Raw genomic sequence first — 25,971 nt, forward strand, 5'->3', positions numbered from 1 at the left:
AGGGCTGATGTTGATTGGTGGAGGAGGATCCAGAAAGGTAGCACCTCAAGGCGGGTCCTTGGCGGTGAGGACTACGACTGGCTTATGCGGGGTCACGTGGTCTGGCCCGGTAGCACCAGGAAGAGAGTAGGGTGCCGTACGCGGATGCATACGCATGCGTTAAAGCATCGGGTCGCCAATTGGAGGCTGTGAGTCACGGGGCGGCGTGCGGCGGCTGGTGAGGGCGTGGCCGACGGGGCGCGCGGCGCGCTACGACGCCGCTGGTTGGCCAGTGCGAATCACGTGGTTCTGGGCCGCAGGAGGCGCGCGCCGTTGCGACGTCAACGCAGACCACTAAGCTCTCCTGAGCTGTGTACCGCGGCCCGGCCGCAGCTGAGTCCTCCGAGGGCCCGGGAGGTTTGATGAGTACCTTTGCGGCCGCCATGGACAACTCCGGGAAGGAAGCGGAGGCGATGGCGCTGCTGGCCGAGGCGGAGCGCAAAGTGAAGAACTCACAGTCCTTCTTCTCGGGCCTCTTTGGGTAAGAACCGCGCCGAGGGGTCCGGCCGAGACCTAGACTGGGAGGACAGAGGAGTCGTAGACTGGGGCGGCGATAGAGACGAAGGGCTCGAGCCTAGAGGACGGGGGGTGGGTGGGGAGGTTGCAGGATCATGTGACATGGTCTAAGGCAGCAGAGGTGACACCGGCCAAGGGCCAGGGTGCCCGGGTTGTGGCATTGGCAGAATAGTTTGAGGAGAGTCTGTCCGAGATGGTAGAAGGGCCCTGGGCTGAGGACACCCAGGCCGAGGCGACACCATCTGGAGGCAGGAAGGGGACCCAGGCTGAAGATGGGCCAAGGGGCTGGAGGAGAACCTGGGCCGAGGGAATATGGTCTCAGGCCTTGAAGGGGACCTGGCCTGCGGGGACTGAGGGAGCCTGGGAGGGCAACCAGGTCAAGAAGCCTTTTGGAGCTCTAGGAGAACCTATTTGAAGGATCCCAGACGGGCGTCTTGGGTCTCTGGGACTGAGGACCCCTGCCCGAACGCTTCACCTTTCCAAGGCCTGGGGCGGTGGATTTGTGTGAACGCAGGCTCAGGGCTCAGGGCTAAGGTGATCCTGGGAGTGATGAGCCCAAGTCTGAGATGTGTGAGGTGTCTGGGATGAGTATGGCCTTGGTCACGGGTGAGTAGTGTAAGGGGATCTGACACCAGACTGAGATCTGAGCAGAGGAATCCCGGGGGTGATGGAGTTACGGCTTCTGAAGAAGCCTGGACCGGGAGGCTGGAGACTAAGGTGGGGTGAGGCTTGATTTAGGAACTGGAGGGATAAAAGGGAGAGATGAGGGAGATGAGAAAACCAAAAGGGGCCGAAGACCTGCTGTGTGATCCTTGAGTAAGGATTGGGTGGGCATTGTGAGTAGTATGAGAGTGGCGTGCCCAGGATACCGCTGAAGGGGTCTGGGAGACAGAACCGACACCTGCAGTGTGGCAGACGTTTCACATAAAGTTCACGTTGGCTCGTAAAAGTTGTTTGGATGGCCGTCCTTTGAGGAATTTTAGTGGCTTCGGAGTGTCAAAAGCCCTGGTTTGAAGTGGTCTCTGCCATTTCATGACCTTGGGTAAGCTGTTTAATTTCTCTGTTACAGGGAGGCTTAGTGAAACCTATCTCAGGTGTTTGTTGCTAGTATTGAAAAAGAATGTAAGTAAAGTGCTTAGAATTGAGCCTGGGATGTGGTTATCACTCTGAGAGTGCTAGCTGCCATCAGTGTTACTTCCAGGAAGGAAACAGATGTGGCGCCTGTACAGGGCTGGTGGGCATCAAGGTGGGGGTCTGATGGGAGAAGTGGGGATGGGGGGTCAGAGCAGGGAGAAACAGTGTGATGAGAGAGGAGCTGAAAGAGGTTAGGAAAGGAACTCCGGGCCATGGGGACTTAATAGGCTGAGGGGAGGGGGCTTGAGGCCCCGGGTGGAGGGAAAAGAAGGCCGCGGAGGACTGAGGAGGGTTGTGTTGCTCATGGGCCTGGGAGGAGAGCTGCAGTGGGCCGGGTGAGTTTGTAGTGAGTTAGGAGGAACCGTGAGGAGGGGGCCGCGTGGAGCCTGGCAGCAGAGACAGGCAGAGGTTGGGGAGGGCTGTGAGGCTGGGAGAGTCGTCCAGAAGGCTGGAGAAGGGGCTTGGGGGGAGGACCAGGGATTGGGAGAGATGGTGTTAAGAGGTTGGTAAGAAATGAAGTAGGGGAGGGTTCTTCCCGGGAAAGGAGATGGGAGCCGCTCGTTGTTATTTGAGGGTGGATTATGTTTAGTGAAAGAACTTGAGTAACCTGGCTGAGAATTGCCTGGTGTGGAGAAACATCCGGGGCTGATGGCCTGTATTGATTAGGTGAGAAATGTTTTATTTTAGAGGCTAAGAGTGGGGAGAGGGTATGTGTGTTTCTGCTTCCTTCACAAGGGGAGAAATTCAAGTGCAGTGTTCTGGGGTGGGGCTAAGAGCCCAGTTTTCGGTAATGGTTTTCCTGGGTGGCTTTTGGTGTCTGGTCCCTTTGGACTGGGGGTTAGTGTACTGTTGGGCCGTGCTTGGAGGGAGCAGCTGAGTGAGACCCTGAAACACCTTTCACCTGGTTGGGAAGGCAAGATGAACGCTTGCTAAAACACTATTAAAGCAAAATTGTCAAATGTGACTAAGGGCTAGATTCTGTTGTTTGTGGGAGGTGCCTGACCTGAGAGGAAGCTGCATGAACTGAAGGAAGGTTCTGGTGAGGTGTGAGCTGGGCCCCAAGGAACCGTAGGTCGTGCTAAGGGAGTGGGGGCTGGGGAAGGTGTTCTAGGCAGAGGGAATTGTGTGAACAGAGGTCTAGTGTGAGGGGAGGTTCTGCCCGAAATGATGGGGAACTGAGATCTAAAGGGAACAGGGGCGGCTCCGCAGAGGAGAGAGCTCCATCTGGGAGGATGAGCAGGAGTTCCGGGGACCCTCTGGCGGGGGAGCACTGCTCCAGGCAGAGGAGACAGTCTGAGCAAGGCCCAGATGAAGGTTTAACGCAGGGGGTTCCGTGTCAGCCCATAAAGGTAGAATGGGCAGAAGAGGGTGAGACTGAACAAGAACCAGGCCCAGTCCTGGAGGGTCTTCTGAGAAAGGGCTTGGATTTGAGGAGGTGTTGGAGAGTACTGAAGATTTTAACGGGGGCCTGTCTTAGCCTGTTCGGGCTGCTGTAACAAAATACCATAGGCTCGGTGGCTGATAACCAACAGAAATTTATTTCTCACGGTTCTGGAGGCTGAGAAGTTCAAGATTATGGTGCCGACAGATTTGGTGTCTGATGAGGACCTGCTTCCTCATAGACAGCTATGGTTTCACTGTGTTCTCACGTTGTGGAAGGGGCGGTGGAAGGGGTGAACTAGTTCTCTGGGGTCTCTTTTATAAGGGCACTAGTTCCAATCATGAGGGCTCCACCTTCATGACCTAATCACCTCACAAAGGCCCTCATACCATCACCTTGGAGGTTAAGGTTTCAACACATGAATTTTGGTGGGGGACCCAAGCATTCAATCCATAGTAGGGCCACTGCTGGAGGGTTCCCATTTGCCTTTTAGAAAGGACTGCAGCAGCTGGTGTTGGGGAGAGTGAAGACAGTGACAGTAATACTAGCTGATAACGTTTATTAAGTGCTCACTCTGACTCTGAGTCCGGCCTGGGCCAGGCGCTTTACCTGCGTCCTCACACGTAGTCCTCACGACATCCCTGTGGAGGTGGACAAATGGGGGCTTAGAGATGTTGATATATTTGCCCAGTCCTCTGGTGAGTGGGAGATCGCGTTCACACACAGGCCTGTCTGATCCCAAAGCCCTCTTGCTGCCACACGAAGTTTCTCCTTGATGCTCGGGCCCGTTTCTGGGCACTCCGTTTAGGGAGGATGTTGGCAAACTAACTAGGCGTCTTAGGGAGCTTCCTTCCTCTGATTCTCCCATCTTCCCCACCCATGTGGCAGTTTTCTCCAAACGTCTGAAAGAAAGAGCAGGTGTATTCATCCCAGACCCTTCAGCTCCAAGAGCGGTTGCCATGGTGCAAGGCTAGCGCACAGGACAGGGATGCAGACGGAGACCGAGACCCGCCTGACCAGAGCCTGTCTGCCGGAGGGGCCAGCCGGAGAGGACTTGCCTCATGGGCGGGAACCACTCCTGACACCTTCCCTCTGGAGCCGGGGTTGCCGGGGTTCCCGGGGTTCAGCGTTTCACAACCCTCTGTGGCTTCTGAGGACTGGAGGAGGGAGTGTCGGGGCTCAGCTTGTCCCTCTTGCTCCTCCTTCCCCTTTCAGGAACCTCAGCGATGACAGCAGCCCAAACTGAGAGGTCTCTGCTCATGTCAGAAGGGCCAAGTAGGGCTGCTCCCGCCTGGGATCGGGGGCAGCCCCGTCACCTTGGATGTTAAGGCCTTCTTTGCTCTTCGTTGTTTCTGGGCTGCCAGACACTAGGGGGCTTTGGTGCACCAGCAGCCTGGGAGGGAGGCTGTACCAGCCGGCTCGCAGATCCAAGCTGCTTCTGTACCTTCCCTCCCCTCCTCGGCTCCCCAGCCAGGGCTCAGGAGATGGGAGAGCAGCCCAGACTTCTGCTCTGGAAGCAGAAAGGTGGCGATTTCCCAAAGACGATGCAGTTGTGGAAAAGGAGAGGGGAGATGCAAGATGCGCTCTTTCTTCCTTCCTGCTCCCTGTCTCCCGATGGATCCAGACTTCTTGCTGTGCCCCTTCGGGATGGCGCAGGTTCCAAACAGTGGTTCTGTTCCCCGTGCTTTTCCTCGTCCCGAACATCTCCCCGTGACCCCTTCCCCCAAATCCAAAATAAAAACTTCTTTCCACTCAGATACCAGTGTGTTTAGCAAGTTTCTTCTTCTGTGAACTGAAGATCATAATAATACCTACTTCGTAGGATTGTCCTAAGGAGAGAATGAGGTTATGCATGTGAAGCGCTGCGAGCACAGTGCCTGACCCTGGTGAGTGCTTATTAAGTGCTTATTGTTATCAACAGTATTAGTATTAGGTATTGTGATTGGAAGTTGAGCCCGAGGCGCTGGAGAACTAGAGATAACAGGGTGCTTTCTGTGCACAAACAGCAGCCTGCAGATCAAATGTTGACACAGTTCCTGCTTGAACCGCTCTTGGGCACCAGCAACCCCTGGGAGCCCTGGAGGCTGGCTTTCCTGAGGCAGAGATTGCGGCCAAGGCCCTCCGGGTAGGTGTCCCCCATCCAGGACCCCCCCCAGGCCCTTGGCTGAGGAGTGCCGGCTTCCAGACCACCCTCCACCTGCAGAGCACGCAGGACCCCGGGATGTCGGTGAGCTGGGCACCGAGGTCACTCACTGTCCCCTGCCAGCTGCCAAGATCCACAGCTTAAAACTCAGCCTCTCTTGCCCGGGCTCAGAGTCGAGGCTTTCCTGAGGGGACACAAGGCTTCCAAGGAAGCCGAACGTCATTTCGCCGCAGTCCGAGGGTTCTGCCTCTCTTGATGGATGGGACCCTGCTGTCTGCTCACACAGAGGTTTTGACACTCCTGTTTGGAGTGGGGCTACTGAGAGGCAAGGGTCTTTCCGAAACATCTTTTAAGAATAGGAACCATTGGGTGCTCTGGCTGGGATGAAGGAATCCTGTTGGGTTGCAGAGGGCATCCGTGTAAGAACCACGGGAAGGCCTGCTGGGCCGTGTGGCAGGCGTGGCCGCTGCCCTTGAGCTCACAGGCAGGAGGGCGATGGCCCCGGAACGAGCCCCATCCGTGTGGTGTGCAGGGGCTGGGGTAGGTGGGAGGCCCCCCGCTCTGTGGAAGCCAGGGGAGGGGCGCCACTTAGCTAATCTGGAGGTCAGGCGATGAAGCCCACGCTGAGATGCGAAAGGAGAACGTTTCCAGAACCCGCTCTCTCGCCAGCCTGAAGCGAGTGAGTGATGCTCTCGTTGGCTCAGCACCTGCTCTGTGGCAGGCGCTCTCCTGGCTGCTGCCTGCGGGGACGGGGTGTTCCTCGTGCCTCCAGCAGGCCTGCCGGCTGCGGCGTCTTATCCCCACTTACAGCTGAGGAAGCAGAGGCTGGGGCGCCACGAGCCAGCACTGGAATCCAGGCCTGCCTGACTGTGGTCCTCGATTTTTCCACCCACCCCGAGCGACTCTAGAATTCCCGTTGCCGGGTGGCCGGCAGCCCTTGGGGTGTATTTCTCCTCCGTCGTATAATAGCAGCTGTTGGAGCGCCTGCTCCGGGCCGCGCTCCGGGCCGTGTGCCAGGTACTGCGGCTTCTGACCCTCGCGAGACGCCTCCCAGGTCAGGCTCGTTGTCTCTGTGTTACAGATAAAGAAACCAAGGCTCAGGGATGACTAGCCCAAGGCCGCACAGCTATCAAAGTGCCCGAGGCTGACTTCAGCCCAGGTCTCTCGGCCCCCAAGTGCGTTCTCTCTCTCCCCATTGCCCGTCCAGGCATTTCAGAGCTGGGCAGTTAGTGTGTAACACTGGATTCTTCCGTCGTTCCTGGGGCCCTACGGGAGCTCGACGCACCGCAGAGCCAGAGGGGCAGCGAGGGGCTTAGCGCTGGTGGGCGATGCAGGAGGAGAGGCCGAGAGATGCCCAGAGACCCCGCGGCTGTGGCTCTGTCAGCAGAGGGGCAAGGCTGGGGGGCCGCTGCTCCCGGCGCGGGGGGCCTCTCTGTTTTCTGATGTACCTTCAGCCTGCCCCTCCGTGAGGCGGGCTAGGGCTCAGCGGGGGGCTGGCTTAATGGCTCCCTCCGGGCCTCCAGGCTGCTCAGGCTGCCCCCAGCTGAGAGCAGCATTTTCTCCTCAGATGAGGGAAACCTGAGCAGCGCTGGCTGTTTCATCGACAGGAGAGGCCGGAGCAGGCAGGGACCTTGTGCGCCCCCTCCTTTTCCAGAAGACTCTCGGACACAGGGAAGGAAGCTTCCTGGACCACAGGGTGAGCAAGAGGCAGGGCAGGTTTCCCGGCCCGGCCGCTTCCTGGCAGCGTCGGCTTGGGCCAGCCCCTCACCACTGTGAGCCCAGCTTCCTCCTCTGTCAGCCAGGGTCATACCTAGAGGGTGACTGGGGGGATCTCTGTGCTGCTTCAGGTGGCACCTGGCAGGCCGCTATAACGAGTCATGAGGATGCACAGCAAAGGAGAGGAGGTGGGGGCCCGGACCGGCCCTTGGGTCCGTTCTTCCCCACCCAGGGCGCGGACGGAGAATCAGGGCGGGGACCTTCAGGCCGAGGAGGGGGCTGAGGGCAGGTGTCTAATGGCACCGCAGAAGGACAGGGGTTTAGGGAGTGTCGGGGACCTAACGTGGGAGTTACTCCACCTGCCTTGCCTTCTGAGGCCCTCAGGAGACTGCAGGTTGGGTGGGTGGCTTGTTTCTGGGAGCCGGGAAGTGCCCAGGGGATGGAGAAAGGAAGGAGGGAGGCTGAGACTCTGCCCTGCTGACCCCCTGGCCCGGGTCCCACCGGGCTATCTGTGCGTGCCTGGCACCGCACCCTTCCCTCCGTATGGCAGCCCAGCCGCTGGAGGATGGTGGCTGTGCCTGGGAGACCTGAGCCTGCTTCCTCCGCCTTGCGGGGCGGGGGAGGGAGCAAAGCTGCGTCGGGTAATTATAGACAGCCCTGCATCAGCCCGGCCCAAACCAGTTCCCTCTATTCCCGGTGTGGCTCGGAGCCGTGTGATGGGAAGGGCAGAGCAGAGGCAGCTTGGGGGGATCAGTGGGGGGAGGGACAGTCAGCTGTCACAGGCACTGCCACCTGGGCTCTTCAGAAGATGCAGGGCCAGCTAGCCCCTCTGGCCCTTGTGCAGGGGTCCGAGGGAGGCCTGGTTTCTTTCCCTCAGCAAGTTTGTCGGGGAGGCCACTCTTAGATAAGTGACATGAAGTGACCTGACCAAGGAGAGAAGTCCTGTAGTAAACCATGCAGATTTATCACATGGGGAGACAGCTTGGAAAAGCAGAGGAGCTGGGCTCTTCTTCCTTCTGCCCATTCTTTCCTTGCCAGAACGCTCCTTATTATAGGGCCTAAACCCTTCTCCTGGCTTCCAGCATGGGGTCCCCCGTCCACCTCTCCAGCCTCAGTGCCTGCCACTCCCTGGACCATAGTCATCCTGGTCCCCTTCTCTTCCTTGAACTGGCCAAGTTTGTTTCTGTCTCAGGGCCTTTGCACATGCTGTGACTGCTGCCTGGAATGTGCTTCCCTCTTCACATGGATGGCTCCTTAGTCATCTTTGGGGACTAAGCTTAAATCTCACATAGTCACAGCAGCTTTCCCTGACCTGCCCATTCAAAGAAGCCCCTCGTCCCCCAGTCCCTCTGCAGTTGTCTTGCTGATGTCCTGTTTACTGAGGGTCAGATCTTTCTCCTTTGTTTGCTGCTGTTATCTGCAGTGCCTGGCACATAATAAATGCTCAGATATTTGCTCCCCAGTTGAATAAATAGCTATATGAATGGCTTCTCCTTCAGGATCTGCCAGGGACCCGAGTCATATTACTTTCCCCTTTGATGACTCCACTTCCATCTCTAAAGCAAGAGGCTGGAGCTCCAGAGATTCTCCTGTCATCGCCTGGTCATGGGAGTGGCCCGGACCCAAGCTTTGAGGGGAAGGAGGAGGCAGGCCTGGAGGCCTGAGCAGATGTTAATCCCTCTGGCTTTTCCACCCGCAGTTAGAATCAGTGAGCCAGCACGGGGTTGGCCCAGCTTAGTCTGGGATCATAGAATTTCAGCCCAGCAGCTGACAGGCCTTGTGTTCTGAGCCCGCCCCGTCCAGCTGAGCTGCGACAAGCCAGCTGAGGCTGACTCTGCTCATTGTTATCACCCGGCTTTGGGCCTCTCCGTGGTGGGACGGGCCATTTCTGCTGCTCCGGGAGCCTGAGCTTTTTCAGAGAATGTCTGGGTCTGGAGAGGATTTAATTGCACCCACAAGGAAGGGAAGGATGCGCTAGGGGATCCATGGGGTGGGCAGATCTGTGGTTGCGGCCTGTGAATGCACTTGGCTCCTTTCAGAGAACCTTCCAGAGAAGATCCCCCAGGGGGTTTTGTAGCCTGGCCCCCAGGGACCCTTCTGAAATCTCTTCTGCCCAAAGCTTGTGAAAGTTCCTCACCTCTCCAGGGCCGGGAGTGGTTTCTGAGGAAGTCGCTCCAAACAGGGGCCCCAGGCCCAAGGCGTCTTGTGCAGCTGTGGTGGGAAGATGGGGGAACCCAGCAGGGTGAGCGTGGGAGGTGTGCGTCACCACATCCCTCAGGGCTGCTTCCTGGGGACAGCAGAGGGTGGGTGCAGAGTGTCAGCACAGCCCCAGAAGGCAGAGGGGAGACTTCTCATCTGAAGAAGAAGCTTACCTGGTGCGATTTGGATTCAGGAAGCCAGGATTCCAGTCCCAGCCACCCTGCCAGCCCACCCTGGGGGTATTGCCTTCCGACGTTACCTGACATGGGACAAGTCACTGGTGGCTGCTTCCCAAGAGGTCAGTCTAGGTCAGCTTTTTCCCTCCCAGACTCGCCTGATCATCTGAATCATCTGAGGCCATTGTTACAAATCTTGATTGCAGGCCCCACCCAGACCTGCTGAGTGAGCTCTCCAGGGAGGGTGGCTCCGGGGCTCTGGTTTGATTATTATAACAAACATCTGATGTGCATCCAAAGCATGGGCAAGCTGGCCCTACCGCACCAGCAGTGCAGAGGGCAGGGGTGCTCCCCATACTGTGTCCAGAATTAGGTCGGAGGCCCTCGCCCTCTGTGGCTAGTGTCGGCGAGGGTCCAGGGCCGGATGACACAGGGCTGAGGGCTGGGACAGTGAAGATGATTTATTTGTGTGGCTTTATTTTTTTTGGGGGGGGGGTGGGGGGTGCCGGTGGGCAGCCTCACAGCTTGCGGGATCTTAGTTCCCCAACCTGGGTTGACCCTGGGCCCCGGCAGTAAAAGCGCCGAGTCCTAACCACTGGGCCGCCGGGGATTCCCATTATTTTGCCTTTTTAAATAATCTTGTGCTGAGCATCCTGGTAGCTTCGCTGCTTAGTTTCTTTTCTTTAAATTTTTTTTTGTAGTTTGTATTTTTTTTATTTTTGGCTGCGTTGGGTCTTCGTTGCTGCGCGCGGGCTTCTCATTGCGGTGGCTTCTCTTTGTTGCGGAGCACAGGCTCTAGGCGCGCAGGCTCAGTAGTTGTGGCGCACGGGCTTAGTTGCTCCGCGGCACGTGGGATCTTCCCGGGCCAGGGCTCGAACCCGTGTCCCCTGCATTGGCAGGTGGATTCTTAACCACTGCGCCACCAGGGAAGTCCCTCTGCTTAGTTTCTTAGGATAAATTGCTAGGAATGTAATTCATTGCTCCATCACAGAACCCAGTGTAAATGCTAATATTTAAAATACATACATATTTTTTTTTCTCGAATAGGTAAAATATGCAGACGATTTTAAAATCCAGACAGTACTAACGAGGGATATGAGTCTGTCTCCCACACCTGGCACCCAGTTCTACAGACCCCACCTTAGAGAAAAATACTGTAACTATTTTTTTGTGTGTGTATTTTTCCAGAAACCTTCTATGTTTACATGTATGTTTCTGTTCTCACCCTCTTTTTCTGTTTTGTTTTAACACAAATGGGAACTTTCGGTGTACATATTTTAGAACAGTATTTCTTCGTATGTCTGTATTAGTATATATCTGCCTGGTCGTGAATTGGCAGCAACACGCTTTTAGGGTTGAGACGTCTTCATTGGACAGCTGCAGTGTGCAAGGGACAGGGTTAGGGCCTCGAGGAAAGGACAAGGTGTGCAAGGATGGACTCTTCCCCCAGAATGCTTTGTGGTCTCGTGGGGAAAAGGGATTTGCAGAGATCCTGGGATCCAGTGGTCAGCACCGAGCATCTGAGCAGGAAGTGGAGGAGACTGTCAGAGGCAGGGCTCCTGGGGGTGGTCGGGAAGGACCCCCCCCGCAATGAGGGTCCAACCCAGACCTGCCCAGCGAGGGCCTAGCCAGCCTTTGCGTGAGGGGCTGGGGGCCACCAACTCTGTCTCCCTTGGGCTCGAGCAGAGGCCTGAGCTGTAGCTGGACTTGGGAAGCTGGCTTCATGGGGACATGCTGGGGCTGGGGCCACCATCCAGCGGAGATGTGAGGGCATATCTCCACTGTCGCTGGGGCAGAAGGCTTGCTTTTCCCTTTTTTGGGAGGGGCCTCACTGTGCAGCATGTGGGATCTTAGTTCCCTGACCAGGGGTTGAGCCAATGCCCCCTGTATTGGAAGCTCAGTCTTAATTAACCGCCAGACCCCCAGGGAAGTCCTGGCTTGCTTTCTCTTTGATACCAGATTAGATCTTTTTCTTACCTGTTTTTCCTTTCCTTTTTCCCAGAGGCTCATCCAAAATAGAGGAAGCATGTGAAATCTACGCCAGAGCAGCAAACATGTTCAAGATGGCCAAAAACTGGAGTGGTATGTGATCCCTGCTAGAGCGCCTCCATGGCTCTTTCTCCGTTTTTCCCTCAGCTTCTGGTCCCAGAGGCCTGGCTGAGGCGTTGGCCTTGCAGCTCCCCCACCAATGCCGTCTCCAGCTTTACAAACCCACCGGCCTAGCGTCTGGTCGTTCCGAGCCCGCGGGGTTGTTTTACAACTTGGGTCACAGGGCCTTGGAATGAGAACTTCGAGGATAAGGATAAATAGATTATTGAATTCAGATAGACCCATGTAGATTGATGAGCTCTTTGAGGGGTTTCTCCTTAAATTCAGAATTTCAGGTTTCCAGCAAGGACCTACTGTATAGCACAGGGAACTATATTCAATTTCTTGTAATAACCTATAATGGAAAAGAATCGGAAAAAAGAATATATATGTGTAAAATTGAATCACTGTGTTGTACACCTGAAACTAACACAATATTGTAAATCACCTATACTTCTACTAAAAAAAAAAAAAAGAAAGAAAGAATCTCAGGTTTCCCTGGAAGCAGTTCCCTGATACTTCCATCAGAGTCTGAATTCTGGGCTGGGGATCATTCAAGTGGTTCCAATAATAACATGACTCATGGCTCCATTTATCGAGCACTCTCCTAAGCACCAAGCTTGCATTATTTAACTGAATCATCACAGCAACACCATGAGGGTCAGTACCATTAATATCCCCATTTCACAGATTTGGAAACTGAGGCTTGGCCCAGCCCTTTGCCCAACACGCCACGACTAGTGAGTGACTGAAGCAGAATTCAGAAACCAGAACTCTGACTCTGGAGCTGGAGGGCTTAACCTGCCCCATGTGGCTTCCTGACCTTTGGAGCCAGAGTGACTTGGATCTGTGTCACAGCTCAGGCTGGCCACGTGACCCCAGGGAGGTTTCCTCCTCAGCACGGCAACGGGGACAGGAACGGTCCTGACCCTGCGGGGCTGTCGTGTGGGTTCGTGGAGATCAGCCGTCCCCACGCAGGGCAGTCAGCACGGCACAGTAGCAGCTGCGAGCTCCATTTCCCACTCCTATTAGCAGCACCCCTCCCTCTAGAGTGGGAGGGGAAGCCCTTAGAGGACTCCAGTCAACAGACTGGCAGACTGCAGGAGCACTTACAAGATCCCCAGCCATCTCTGCGCTCTCACTCCGGTTGGGGCAAGACACACACACAGACAGTATCATAGAATACTGGAAGGGCCTCTTCCCGGAAGAGGGCATCCCAGGTCACGTGCCTCCTGAGACTCTCACCAGCTGTGTTGGTGAACGGAGTGGCCCTTCTGACTTGGCCAGGAGGGGTATGGTCAGACCCTGGCAAGGCTGGAGCTTGGGCGGCGTCCGCCAAGGAGAGGTGGGTGGGCAGGGAGGGGCTCTTTTTTTAATCTTTTGGCCGCACCGTGCGGTATGCAGGATCTCAGTTCCCAGACCAGGGATTGAACCTGTGCCCCCTGCAGTGGAAGCGCAGAGTCTTAACCATTGGACCGCCAGGAAAGTCCAGGGAGGAGCTCCTGGAGGTCCAAGGGGCCGAAGATCTGTTTGGGTGCTACCTGCAGGCCTGGAAGAGAGGTTCAAAAAGCCAGCCTCGAGCCCTTTGGGGGCTGACTTCATAACATGGCTTCAAACATCAGCAAGATTGGATCAAGAAGATCAAGCAAAGACAGTGTTGAAACCCAGGGAGGAACTTTCCAACTACAAAGGAAACGAAACCTGGGATGGGGCTGTGAAGGCAGGGTGTGGAGGCACAGGGCAAAATGGACTACCGTTTTCTGAGAATATTTTTGGTGTCCTGAAAATTAGAAGAGCTTTTTCCTAAGCTTTCACAGCATGTATTGTGCCTAGAGCCAGATCCTATGTGTATTTTTATATGCTCCTAAGGTAACAATACCATTAGAGAAAGAGTATTTCTTTTTCAATCGCATAGATGGTGCTTTTCTCCTAAAATTTGTCACCTCCCTCCTTCCCCCAAATATTCAAACAAAAGTCGTAGGCCTTTTTTTTTTTTTAAGTTTTCCCCCAATGATGCTACTTTTCTGGAAATTCTGCACTCAAGTTTGGAGCCCTTAAAAACAAGAAAGAAATCATACATAGTGCAAACCTGGGTGGCTTTGTCTAGCCTCCTGCTCTAAAGGGACAGGATGGGGGCCAGGCCCGATTGTCCTCTTCCAGCTCAGGAATTCTGTGATTCGGACTCAGCTGGAGGAGGACGAAGGGCAGGGGCCTCAGGACTGAGCTGGCGTTGGCCATTGGCGCTCCCACTTAGCACAGCCCCTACCCCTGGAGGAGGAGGGGTCCCGCTGTCTCCCACAAGTCAGATTAGGAGCCGGAGACGTGCGAAAAGGATGGCTTGGGGCGCCTGGAAGGTGGCAGTTCGCAGCTGAGTACGGGACAGCCTGGGCTTCTGGTGTGGTCTCCGCCTCCCTCCACCCATGGGCATTGGTCCCCATGCTCTCAAGTTCGTGGCATCTCCGTCCTGTTTCCCTTTCTGGCCGTGAAGCCCCTGGGGGAGTGGACCTTGTGAGGCCTCCTTGCCATCAACATGCAGTGACTCCGGACGAGGGACCGGCATGTGGACAGAGGCAGGGGAGCCGGGGAGTTTGGAAGGGCTGGGGGCCGTGCGGGGAGAAGTCAGGCTTGGAAGGGGAGAGGCAGTGGGGGGTCTGGGGTAGCTGCATCCTCATCGCCACTCTCTTGCCCAGCACCCCCGAGCAGCCCCATCCCACGGGTCAGCCGGCACGCTGCCTGGGCCTGGGGTGGGGGCAGCAGCTCCGGGGTCAGGAGGCCCGAGGTCTAGGCCTGCGCCTCGGCTCACCGCGGCCAGGCTCTTCCTCTCTCGGGGACTCTTTCTGCACCTGGAGAGCTCGACCACCTCCGCGGGCCCTGTGTGAGCGACCTACAGCGCGGAGCCGCCCCTGAGACGGGACCCCCTCTTCTGTTCCAGCCGCCGGAAGCGCCTTCTGCCAGGCAGCTCAGCTGCACCTGCAGCTCCAGAGCAAGCACGACGCGGCCGCCTGCTTCGTGGACGCTGGCAACGCGTTCAAGAAAGCCGACCCCCAAGGTGAGGGCCTCTGTGGGCCGCTGGAGCTGGCAGCCCAGAGCGCCAGCTGAGCCCCGACCCAGAGAAGGCCTCAGGTTTCCGACCCAAGATAGTAGGCAATAGGCTGGCCTGGAGGCGCTGGCGCTCTAACTTCAGAATTGGCTCCCTTCCGGCTGGCGGCTGGCGTTGGCCTCCCGCTCCAAGCCTCCGCCTCCCCTTCTGCTCTGTGCCTGCAGCTGATCGCGCCCCTCCCCTCCTGGAGCCTGGGAGCATTTGGGAGTGGGAGTTACATTTCAGACCCACCGCATGCCAAGGAGAGAGGAAAATCTGTTCTGTTGTCAGAATTAACATGCGAGAGGGGGTGGGAGGGGGTGCAGAGACCAGCCAGGTAGGAGTTGCTGCCGAAAAAGGAGCGGAAATTATCCTAACCTGGCTTCCCTACCCCCTGGGGGCGGGGGGATGGGGTCAGAGAGAACAGATCCCAGAGACGTAGCTGCTGCAGAGAACAAGTTCCTTAAAATGAGAGCGTGCTGGGGACAGAAGCCCAGTTTGGGACTGACTCACTGTGAGGAAACTGTTTCTGTCCCCCTGGGCTCATCCTGAAGTAGAAGCACAACCCAGTGGGTACCAGAATTTTGGATTTCATGGAGCTGGAATTTTATTTTTTAATCATGGTGCCAGACATCGGTTGCCAACTTTTAATTTTAACAAGCTCATTTTTTTAAATGACCATCTACTATCACTATTCACTCATAAGAGAATGGGAAATACGCAAATATTAATTTTTTTTTAAAAAAAAAGGAGATGCATCACCTTGGAATAAAGGCCTATCCTTCCCAAGAGAAGGCATTTGGCACCAGTGCCCGGTGGTCTCTCCAAGGATCTGTGAGCACTGGTTCACACACCAGCGCTGGGGAATTGGTGGCGGATTCGTTATCACCATCGGGACATCTAGTTCCCAGTGGAGGATTTGACGTCTGTGTGGACCAAGTAGCTGTTCTCTGTTCCCAGACGTGACGGGTGGTTCCTGTGCAGCCGGGTGTCTCACACATGTGAGCTCAGGCTCAGCAAGAACCAAGGGGAGGCCTTGTGACTGGGGGGGCCGTCGTCGCTGTGCACAAAGCTAAGTGCATCTGGCTGGCAGCGCTGGGCCACAGCAGGCCACGTGGTGACGTGATGATGACCCAGGGTGACCTTGGGTTTGTTTTCAGCTCAAATCACCCAGGGAAGTCTGTGCGTCCCCCGCAGAGGGCCCCCACCCCCAGCCTGCCTTCCCTCTGGGGAACTGGTCGACCTGCAGATGCTGCCCTAGCATCTGTGACGCTCAGCTGCTGCTCCAGAGTGCCTGGAAGGACTGAAGTCTGGGGCGGGAGCTGAGGCCAGGCTTCATGGCACGTGCACAGCGCCACTTGCTCTTCACGCAAGCCCCCGCGCTTCCGGGGGACAGGCCCCACCTGGCACCGCGATGTCGCGTCCTTCCCCAGCTTTTGACCTGAGCCTTTTCAGCGAGCGGCGATGGTCTGCGGGGTGTGTGTGGGGTGCTGGGGCCCGGGTCGGGGGTGTGGCCCGGTGCCTGGCCTCCGGAAGCGTGGAGGGCGGCTGAGGCGTCGGTGGGAAGGCAGCAGTGGTTAGGTGTGGCGACGTGCCCATCTTGGGGCTCAGAGGCCAACTTGGTTTCTCTAGGGATCAGATCAGCGAGCCTGCTTCTCTGCCCTGGATGCTGAGGGTGGGAAGGGGTGGATTTGGTACTGGCGGTGGCTCTCAGGGAGCAGGAGGCACTGTGGCTCAGGGGAGAGCCTAGTGTGGGCAGAGCCAGGAGCGGTGCCTTGGCTGGAGCTCCAGGCTCTTGGTGCTGAGCCGGGAGCGGTGTTGGAGCGGCAGTGTCCCGGCAGCACCGCATCTCGACTGCCCACCCCAGTCAAGGAGGGCGGGGCTCACTGTGGTCTCTGAGGCCCGGGGCAGCCTGCTCCCCTGTGACCTCGGGGAGACACCTAATCTTTTGGGTCTCCGTTTCCTGGTCTGGTAGAGCAGAGACCACACGTGAGATAAAGCACAGACGTGCCCAGCACGGCCCCTGGCGTGTGATAAACGTCCAGTAAGGGGCAGCCCTCGGCTCCCATCAGATGGCAGCCCGGCCTGGGCACCCCCTGCCTCCACCCCTGGCCGCTTGCCTCGTGAAGCAGAGCCGGAGGGCCCATGTGGACCACTGCCCGGTTTCCCCGAGCAGGTGGCCAGCTCCCGGGGCCTCGCTGCTCCGCTCGCCTGCCTCACAGGCCTCGCCTGTGCCAGCACTTCGTACAGGAGTCCTGGAAACGCCCCCTCCCCACCGCCGACAGGCCGCTGAGCCTGTGCCTGGGACTGCCAGGGCGGAAGGAAGCGATTGGGCGCCTGTCACCGCTCTCCCTCTGCGAGTCTGCCCTGAGTGTGGGCCGAGGGTGGCCTGCCGCCCCCTTGGTGGCTGAGGGCAGAGGGGGGAGGTGGTGACCACAGCTGTCATTGGTTCCCAGCCACCGCCGGCCGCTGTGGGTAGACTCAGGCCAGGGAGGCCTCTTACCCTGCCCGCCTGCTAGCCGGGCCCGGGGGTGCGTGTGTGCGCACACGTGCACCCAGGGCAGGGCAGTGGCCAGACCCCCACTTGCCGTCCCCCGTGTGCTCCGCCACCCTCACTGCCAGCCTCACTGGGTACCTGCTGTGTACCAGACACGTGGCGTCTTCCTTCTACCCATTCCACTTCTTCGTGGGGTTCTGCGATTTGCTTCCTTGTACTGAGGAGACCTGTCTCCCTAAGCCAGCGCCTTCCCCTCTCTGGGCCTCAGCCCTCCCCGCCCACCTTCTGGGGCTGGATCATTCTCAGAGCCCCTTTCTGGCTCCCGGTTTCTGCAGGTGGCTGGTCGGGGGCAGGTGTGCCAGGGTGCGTGGGCTGTGCGCCCCTGGGGTCCTGGTGACCGGAGATAAGCTGGTTGTAGCCAGTGTGTCAGCAGCTAATCCGCTAGTGCTCTGGCTGGGGTGGCAGCTGGCAGCCTGCCGCTTTCAGGGACAGCTGTCCTGGAGCGAGGGGACTCAACCTTGCGAATCCATGCTGCTGCCTGTGGGTGAGCCTTCTTCCCCTACTGCCGCCGCAAGGGCCGTCTTGCTGACGACACTCCAGGCCAGTGCCGGCAGGCCCGGGGCGGCCGCTGCAGGAGAGCCCGTCCTGCCAGGGGAGCTTCCGGCCTCTCCCCCTCCAGGGCTGCTAGCCTCACCCGGGCAACCTTTGCCCCTCTGCCTGTAGGTGCCTGCTTGTGCGCCCCATCGTTCCAGGAGAGGGCGCCTGTGAGTCGCTTGCAGGGGGGACCTGCTGGCCGCATCCACCCCCCTGGGGTGGAGAACGGAGCAGAGTGGGGTGTGCACGGCTCACGCTCTGACAGCCCTGCCCCGGCTCCTTACCCTCCGTCCACTGGGCTGCCGGCTCGCCAGTTACTTCCAGACATGCTCTGTCACAAAACGTGTGTGTGTGTGTGTGAAAGTAACACTGCTTCAGGCTGTATTTGTTTGTGGTGTTCTCTCCCTTTTCTCCTTCTCTGCCCCCTTTTGCTTTCTTTCCCTCTTCCCTACTGCCTCAGGCTTCCCCCATCAGCCTCAGAACCTTGACCCAGTGGGGTACGCTCTCTGAATCTTTTAGGGGTCCCGAGGGGCCTTTCAGAATTGGACCCGACCTACCAATCCTCCCTCCCCCAGAGCAGTGCTCACAGACACCCCCTTTTGGCCTGTAAATTTGGTGGTTGGGGGGGTGCTTGTGGACTCCCTGAAGGGCCAGCCACAGGTCTGGGCCGAAGAGCCTCTGTCACACGTCTCCCTGCGTGATGAGACCGTTAGCCCCTGGAGAGCAGACACCGCGCCTGCGGCTTCGTTGCAGCCTCTCAGCCCAGTGGGCCCTGCTGACTTTGGAGACCCCGGCGGCAGACCAGGGGGCTTACAAATGCCGGACTGCGGGGTGAATTTTCAACCTTGCCCCAGCTCAGAGCCCACCTGCTGTGGTCTGTCCAGGCTCTCTGTCCGTCTCCCTCCATCTCCCCCAACACCCTTTCCTCCTGAGATGCATTAAAATGGTGTTAAAAAAAAATCCACCCGAGAGCTCATCTCTATCTTCTAGAAAATGCCACCCACTCATGCTTCTCTCTCTCCTCCAAATAACTTGTCAAAAAAAAAAAAAAATGCCTTTCCCAAATTTCCAAATTTAAAAACTTGCAAGAGGTAGTACAACAAAGGTGCCCAATTCTTCCTCCAGGTGCCATCCCAGTGTGTGTGTTTTGTCGGTGAAACCTGTGGCTTGAGGAGCCAGCAGGCAGCAGTGCCAGGCGGAGGAGGGTGCAGAGGGCTCTGCTGCAGGCTGGGATGTGGGCAGAAGAGTGGGGACCCCAACCGCTGGGGCCTCAGCATCACAGCACCCAGCCGCCTCCTGCCGCAGACGGAGGCCAGGGGATGCAGCTGGTTCGGGGTCCCACCGTGAAAGGGTGGCAGAGCCCAGGTGGGACCTGGCCGCCTCTGCCGGCAGCTCATCCTCAGGGGCAGGGCCTTGGCAGGTCTGGCCCAAAACACCCACGGGAGTCTGGCCGCCAGCTGGCTATGCCCTGTCCCAGGGGTTTCTGGGAAGGTGGTGGCATCGTGGCGGCCCGAGGGAGAGGGCCGCTGTATCAGCAGGGCTCCCCCGGAAGCATGTGCCCGGCAAGTCACGGTCAGCAGAATAAATTAGCCTGACCAGGTTTCCTGCGGCTCGGCGTCCCCTCACCTTCCCTCCCTGCTCAGGAGCGTAGCCCTGGCCCCTCCCAGTGCAGCCCTGCACCTTCCTCCTCTCCTTGGCCTCTGCTGAAGTGACTTCACCTTCTCATTTCTCCTCCCCGCCTTCCTTTTTCTCTCCCCAGAGGCCATTAACTGCTTGATGAGAGCAATTGAGATATACACAGACATGGTAAGGGTCACTGCGTGTCCTGTCTGCCCCGTTGCAAGTCCTACCATATTGCCCCAGCTTCGCCTCTCCTCCTCCGGCCCTGAGAGCAGGCGGGAGACTGGCAGGGTGGGGGGTGTCACCGGAGCCGGGCTGGGCTGGCTGGGTCCTCACGCAGCTCCTCACCAGCCTGGTTCCTGGTGGCAGCTCCCAGCACGTCACAGGGGCTGACGGCCCCTCCCCAGGTCCTGCCTCTGGCCCCCCACAGGCCGTCATTGTTCTCACTCGTAGACGTCACTGCTGTTGGGGTCCTCGCGTGTCCGGCGCGTTCCCCTTACCCAGACCTCCCCCCCGCCAGCGTCCCGTTTGATTCGGGGAGGGTAGGCAGGGCCCAGAGTCAGCTCAGCCCCTGCCCTGCCCCAGGGAGCATCCCCATGGACAGGTGAGGCCCAGGGAGGCGGCTGCTGGGCTGAGGCCAGGGAGCCAGGACCGTGGACCGAAGCCAGGCCCTGGCGCCTGTCGACTCCACTTTTTGCCCCTTCGCGCTCTACCTCTGTCAGACCCCTCCCTCAAGCAGGAACCTGGGCCCTGCCCCTGGCCGGGTCCAGGGCCGTGCTGTAGTGGTGTCGCCGTAGCAGTGGCGGCAGCCGCCGTGCATTGAAGCAGACGCTCCGAGCTGGGTGGTTTAGTCTCCCCTGCAGCAGCCCCGTGAGGTGGGCACTGTTGTCATCCCGTTTGGCAGGAAGGAGGGTCCCAGACAAGAGACGTGACTCGCTCAGGGCCCCACGCCTACCGACAGGAGTCGCTGAGACCCAAAACTAGCCCTGGCTGAGCCCAGGGCCTTGCCCCTTCCTGCTGCCCTCAGCAAGGAGGCGGCCATGGACCAGGCTCCGGGTGTGAGTGGCGGGCCAGGCATCTGGACCCCCACTGGGTGGAGGCAGGTAGGAGGTGCTCAGCCCCTCTGGGAGCTGGAAGGCATCCTTGGGGAAAGCCCTGGGCGCCTGCAGGGGAAGCTGGAGAGCAGGGGTTGACCTGTGAGGAGGGCTGTGTGGCCGCACGGGACAGGGGGGCCGGGAGGGAGGCTGTTTCTTAGGCAGCGGGGCGCCTCTACCAGGTGACTCTGGGCTGGTCCTCCGCCTCTCTGGACCATCTGTCACACGCCTCCTCTGGCCAGAGCTTCTGGCCAGTCCCTGTGCAAACGGTACCTCGGCGTTGCTCCATCTGCCTGTGCCCGCATGGAGACTGGATGTGGAGGGCCGTGCCCGCCGTCACCCAGGCCGCTCATGCTGGAGCCTCCCTTTTAAGCCCCGTGCCCCTCTGTCTCTTGGGGCCTTCTTCTGCGCACCTCCCCTCCCAGGGGCGGCTGAGGGCTGAGATCCAGCTTCGGGGACGCGGAGGGGTGTGGTTGAGCTGGGGTGGGGCACTCAGGACGCCCCTCGTCACTGAGGGCTCCTTCCCACGTCTCACCCAGGGCCGGTTCACCATCGCGGCCAAGCACCACATCTCCATCGCTGAGATCTACGAGACGGAGCTGGTGGACATCGAGAAGGTCAGTGGCAGGTGGGGCCCGGCCAGTGGCCGGGGAGGGCTGCCTCGGCCAGTCCTCTGAGACCAGGACAGGAGCACGGGGCACCGGCAGAGCCTGGGTAAAGGGCTCCGGTGAGTCCCGGGCCGTATGGCGCCCGAAGGTGATGAAGCCTGCATTGGCCCCTCGCCCTCCCCCCACCGCCCGTGTCTCCCCAGGCCATCGCCCACTACGAGCAGTCTGCAGACTACTACAAAGGCGAGGAGTCCAACAGGTACCCCTCCTGCCCGCCCCAGCCCCTCGGCGAGGGCCCTGGACCCGGCTGCCACCGACCTCCCTCCCCTCTCTCTGCCCCATTCAGCTCTGCCAACAAGTGTCTGCTGAAGGTGGCCGGTTACGCGGCGCAGCTGGAGCAGTATCAGAAGGCCGTTGACATCTACGAGCAGGTGGGGGCGGGCGGGGCTCCGAGCCCTGCCCTTGGGGGCAGCACGGCGCCCCGTCCTGCCTGCCAGTGCCCCGCCTTCCCCCCCCCCCCAATTCTCTGCACTTCCCTCGGTCATCCCCACGCCCTCACCCTGTACTCAGCCTGGCTGAACACTCTCTCCGCCCACGACCCCATGCGGTGTCACCGCCTGTCACCGCCGTCTTCCTAGACAGGCCCTTCCCAGGCGGCCCCAGAGTGAGGCCAGCTCTGAAGAAGCAGAGTCAGGGAGAGAGTGGAAAGAACTGCGAGGCCCGGGGTAGCCAGAGGCAGCGGAGGAGCCTGCTAGAAGGGGCCCAGGAGGGGGTGTCTGCTGGGCGGGGAGGGCTGGGGGGGCCCGGCCGCCCTGGTGGGCTCAGCCTGGCCAGGAGAAAGGCAGGCAGCTGGCCTCGGAGGAGAGCCGGGCGGGCGCCGCCTCTCATGTTCCCGCAGCCTGCCACCCCTCTGCCCACCGATGTGCCAGCCTCCTGTCGGGCCTGACAGCAGGCCCGCCTCTCCCTCCACCATCGCGGGCGCCTCGGGAAGCCCACGGACACCTGGCCTCAGCCCTGTGGCCACACCCCCACTCCCCACCATGCCCTGGTCCTCGGTCACTCACAGACTGGTTGCTGACTTCCCCGGGGCTGGTCTCTCTTCTCCCTGCCTTCGGGGTCCTGGGTTAACAGGGCCCCACTGGGGAACAAACCCGGTTCCCAGCTGGCCCCCAAGTGCCTGGCAGTGACCCTGGCCCTCTGGCTGCCCGCCTGCTCGTGCCTGCAGGTGGGGACCAACGCCATGGACAGCCCGCTGCTCAAGTACAGCGCCAAGGACTACTTCTTCAAGGCGGCTCTCTGCCACTTCTGCATCGACATGCTCAATGCCAAGGTGAGCCCAGGCCCAGGGGCCCACCCAGAGCTTACCCCACCCCCCACAGGGTGACTGCCCTTGGAGCACAGTGTCTGTCACTAGGCCGAGTCGCCTCTTAACCCCTTCAGAGGGTAAGCCCCTCACTCACGTCTGGCCCCTGGCATTCGGCCTTTGGGCAGGAAATGCTTGTTTCTATCCCTGATTTCACTCGCTCAGTCCCTGTAGCCTTTGAGTTTCCAACTCCCGACTTGCTCAGTGCTAGGCTTTTTCTTTTGTGAGAGCACTTTTTGAGTCCTTACTGCACCCCATGAGGTTGATACCATGGTCGCCCCATTTTACAGATGAAGACACTGAGGCTGAAACCAGCGTCCCTTGTTCAAAGCACGTGGCTAGTAAACTGCAGCCCCAGGATTCCAGATCTTTCTGACTCCCAGTGTCATGATTTGAACCAGAGCCTAAATGCCAGTTCCGCTTGTTCTCAGGGCTTCTTAGCAAGAGAGGGGTCAGGGCTGGGTGAGGGGTTGGGGAATGGCCAGGGAGAGGAGTTGGGTTCTGCTGGCGTCTGGGATTTCTTGGGGTCTCCAGCTGCCCCATCCTCAGCCACATGGTGTGTCTGAGCCCCACTCTCGCTCCCTTTGCCGGGGTCCGGCAGGGCAGTTGAGAGCTTGGGCTTTGGGGTCAGGCCAGTTCAGATCCCCAACACGTACCTGTGCCCTGAGCGGCTCACTACCGTCTCTGGGTCTGTTTCCTGCTTTCAAAATAGGGTCACCATCGTTTGACCCTCCCCGGGTCCTCGTGAGGGTTAAACGTGAGAAGTGCCTGGCGTCAGGCCTGACACATAGGATGTGCTGTTATGAGGCAGTACCAGGCAGTTGTTGCCATTGCCCCTACCCTGGGTGGACCGGGTGCAGGAGGGGCACTGAGCACCGGCCTGGGGAACTCTCCTCCCTCCCCCAGGCCCCCGCCGCCCCCGTCCCCTGCAGCTGTCTCTGCGGCCAGGCTTGCACTGAGCTCAGCTCCGTGAAGCTGCCGCCAAGCACAGAGCCCGGCGTCACTGGAGGCTGGGGTGGGGGGGGTGGGGTGCAGACAGCTGACTCGGGGCCAGAGCGGCCCCCGATCCCCTCGGCTGCCGGGCCAGCTGCTCCGAGGGCCCTTCTTTACTAACTTGTGCCCTTCTTCCTCTCCTCCGCCCTCGCCGACACTCAGCTCGCTGTCCAGAAGTATGAGGAGCTATTCCCTGCATTCTCCGACTCCCGGGAGTGCAAGCTGATGAAAGTGAGTGCCGGGGGCTCAGGCCACCCCTTTCCTGCGTCTGCGCTTGGAGCAGGGCGTGTGGATGGGAATCTGGAGGCTTGGCTCCGGTTAGCACGATCACCGAGATTTGTACAGTACTTTTCAAGGGTCTTTTGTTTCCCCCTGGTCTGCCATTTGGGTCTCCAGTTTCTGGATGAGACAAGTGAGATTCAGTCAGCGATGGAGCTGGGGGCAGAGCTGGGAGGCTGCGGGATCTCACACGCACACAGGCACGCGTGCACGCGTGACGTTCTGTGTTAGCGACTTTCCGATGCGGAGGGCAGGGTTGGAACACAGCCCCTTCCTTCCTGTCAGCATGGGAGTCCCCCCGACTTTCACTCACCCAGATAGTGTGTGTGTGAATCTCATCCAGGTCAGGCCTAGGCCAGCCTGGGCCCCTGAGCCCCGCCTGCCATTTTCTTGCAGAAACTGTTAGAAGCCCACGAGGAACAGAACGTGGACAGCTACACCGAGGCGGTGAGTGGCTGGCAGGCGTGGCCGCCCTTGTCAGATGTGGTCCCATGAATTTCACCCTTTTTTATCTCCAGCCCCGGCCCCTGGCTATGAATTCCTTTCTCCCGTCGCTCCAGAATCCTCACAGGTCGCCCCAAGAGGTGCAGGGAGTGTTCTCCCCGTTGTAGAGATGATGGCACTGAGGCCTCTCGGGGCCGGAGCTGGGATTGGAGCCCATACCTGTCTGCTCCTGAAGGCCAAGGTCTTTGCACCACTCAGAGTCCCCCTGGGGGAGCAGTTAAGGATGTCTCACATCAGGCACTTCGGGTGATCCTGGATGTGCAGGGAGGGAGGGAATGAGTCGCATCATTCCCCCTCCCCTCCCCGAAAGCAGGAGGGAGGAGGAGCAAAGGGTGCCGGAGAGACAGCATTGGGAGGGTCCCCCTTTCCAGCAGCTTCTCTGATAGAACCGCCCCACGGAGATGTTTCTCCCTTTCCTTACCCTGTTCTGAGCTTTCTGGAACTCAGTTCCATCCAGCTCAGGTCCACATTAGGTCCTCCAGACTGTATCTGTCAAGCATGTCTCTCCCTGGGTACCCATCACCAAGGCCATCACCCATCATCGTAGGCCTCTGAATGATGACAGAGACCAAACTCGTCAGGTCCATCCCACCCCAGACAGTCCATCCCGCCGCTTCTTATGTCTCCAGGCCTCAATTTCCCATCCGTAAAACAAGAAAACTGGACTTTTTTTTTTTTTCAGCTATAAAATCTTTCTTCCCCCCAAGGGAAGCCTCACGCCCAGGCCAGTAGAGACAGAAGGGAGCCGCTCCGGCTTGGGTCGGGGCCCACGCCTCCCCTTGCTCCTCCTCGGGGACTGAGGCTGACAGGAATACACCTGGAGGATCTTGGGAACAGAGACCGTGGGCTAGGATTGGTGGCAGGGTGGGAGCCGAGGCCAGGCGCGGGGTGGGCCGCCCCTCCTGACACCGGTCCCCCGGCGCACACAGGTGAAGGAGTACGACGCCATCTCCCGGCTGGACCAGTGGCTCACCACCATGCTGCTGCGCATCAAGAAGACGATCCAGGGCGACGAGGAGGACCTGCGCTAGGCCCGCCTGGCCCCCTGGCGCCCGTCTCCCTGCCCCGTCCGCTCTCCCCCAGCCTGGCCCTCCAGTGAGGATCGAGAGGGTGGCGAGGAGCCCAGAGAGAGGTGGGGCCCGAGACGTTGGCTGCGAGACCTTCCCTCCTCCCCACCAAGGAGTCTCGCAAGCCACAGCGCAGGCTCAGCACTGCTTCGGGGGCCCCTGAGGCCAGGCCTGCTGGCCAGACGGTCACCCTCTGTTCTCGCCGCATCCCTTGCCCCCTGCCCCTTTATTTAAGCCCCCGGAGGTACCCTTCTCCCCGCCCCGACACGCAGAATCTTTGATGCAGACGTATTTGCTGTGGGTGCTGCCGGGGGTCAGGGTCGGCATCTGGCCCCCCATCTCCCAACCAGCTGAGTCGTGAGGTTGGTGTCTGTCTCTCCACCTTTGTCCCCCAGCCGAGCTCTGAGCCCACGTAGCCACCGTGATTTGCTGTCACCGCTGGGGGTGGGCTCCTTCCCCACCCAGCACGGGAGCCTCCCAGCCTCCTGCAGCCCTCACCTCTCAGGGTAGTCCCAGGCCCTGGAGCTTCGAGGGCCATCCCCATGCCCACCCCTCCATCTCCACCCTGCGCTTCGAGGTGTTGTTGGTGGGAAGCTGCAGCTGCCTGAGGAAGGAAATAAAAGACAACACTTGTGCACGAGTCTCTTCCTCCTCACCCTTCAGGGCCTGTGTCCCGTCTCCCTGGCCCTCCCGCCTTGGGCTCTGGGCATGCTTTGTGGGAAAGAAGAGGGCAGGCTTAACCAGGAGGATGGGCTGGGTCAGAGCCTAGAGAAGGGGAGGCCCAGGGCTGGTGGGTTTGGGAGCCATGGGCTTGCGATCTTTGAGCTCTGGGCTTTCTGGTCCTTGGTTTCCTCAGCTGGGATGATGGGTGCCAGTGCCCC

The 25,971-nt window shown here is 59.2% G+C and overlaps 1 protein-coding gene across 1 annotated transcript; it reads left to right on the forward strand.

The window, feature by feature from the left end:
- The first annotated feature begins 271 nt into the window (after positions 1-271).
- Positions 272-25,725, forward strand: NAPA (NSF attachment protein alpha). Its single transcript, XM_059903956.1, has 11 exons — positions 272-520; positions 11,307-11,386; positions 14,325-14,441; positions 19,322-19,368; positions 20,816-20,893; positions 21,088-21,143; positions 21,231-21,315; positions 22,110-22,214; positions 23,403-23,471; positions 23,916-23,966; positions 24,953-25,725. The coding sequence occupies exons 1-11, from the start codon at positions 402-404 to the stop codon at positions 25,052-25,054; spliced, it is 909 nt and encodes a 302-aa protein (XP_059759939.1). The 5' UTR covers positions 272-401; the 3' UTR covers positions 25,055-25,725.
- Positions 25,726-25,971: the final 246 nt, after the last annotated feature.

Source organism: Balaenoptera ricei, chromosome 19, assembly GCF_028023285.1.
Source record: "Balaenoptera ricei isolate mBalRic1 chromosome 19, mBalRic1.hap2, whole genome shotgun sequence".
Taxonomy (NCBI): domain Eukaryota; kingdom Metazoa; phylum Chordata; class Mammalia; order Artiodactyla; family Balaenopteridae; genus Balaenoptera; species Balaenoptera ricei.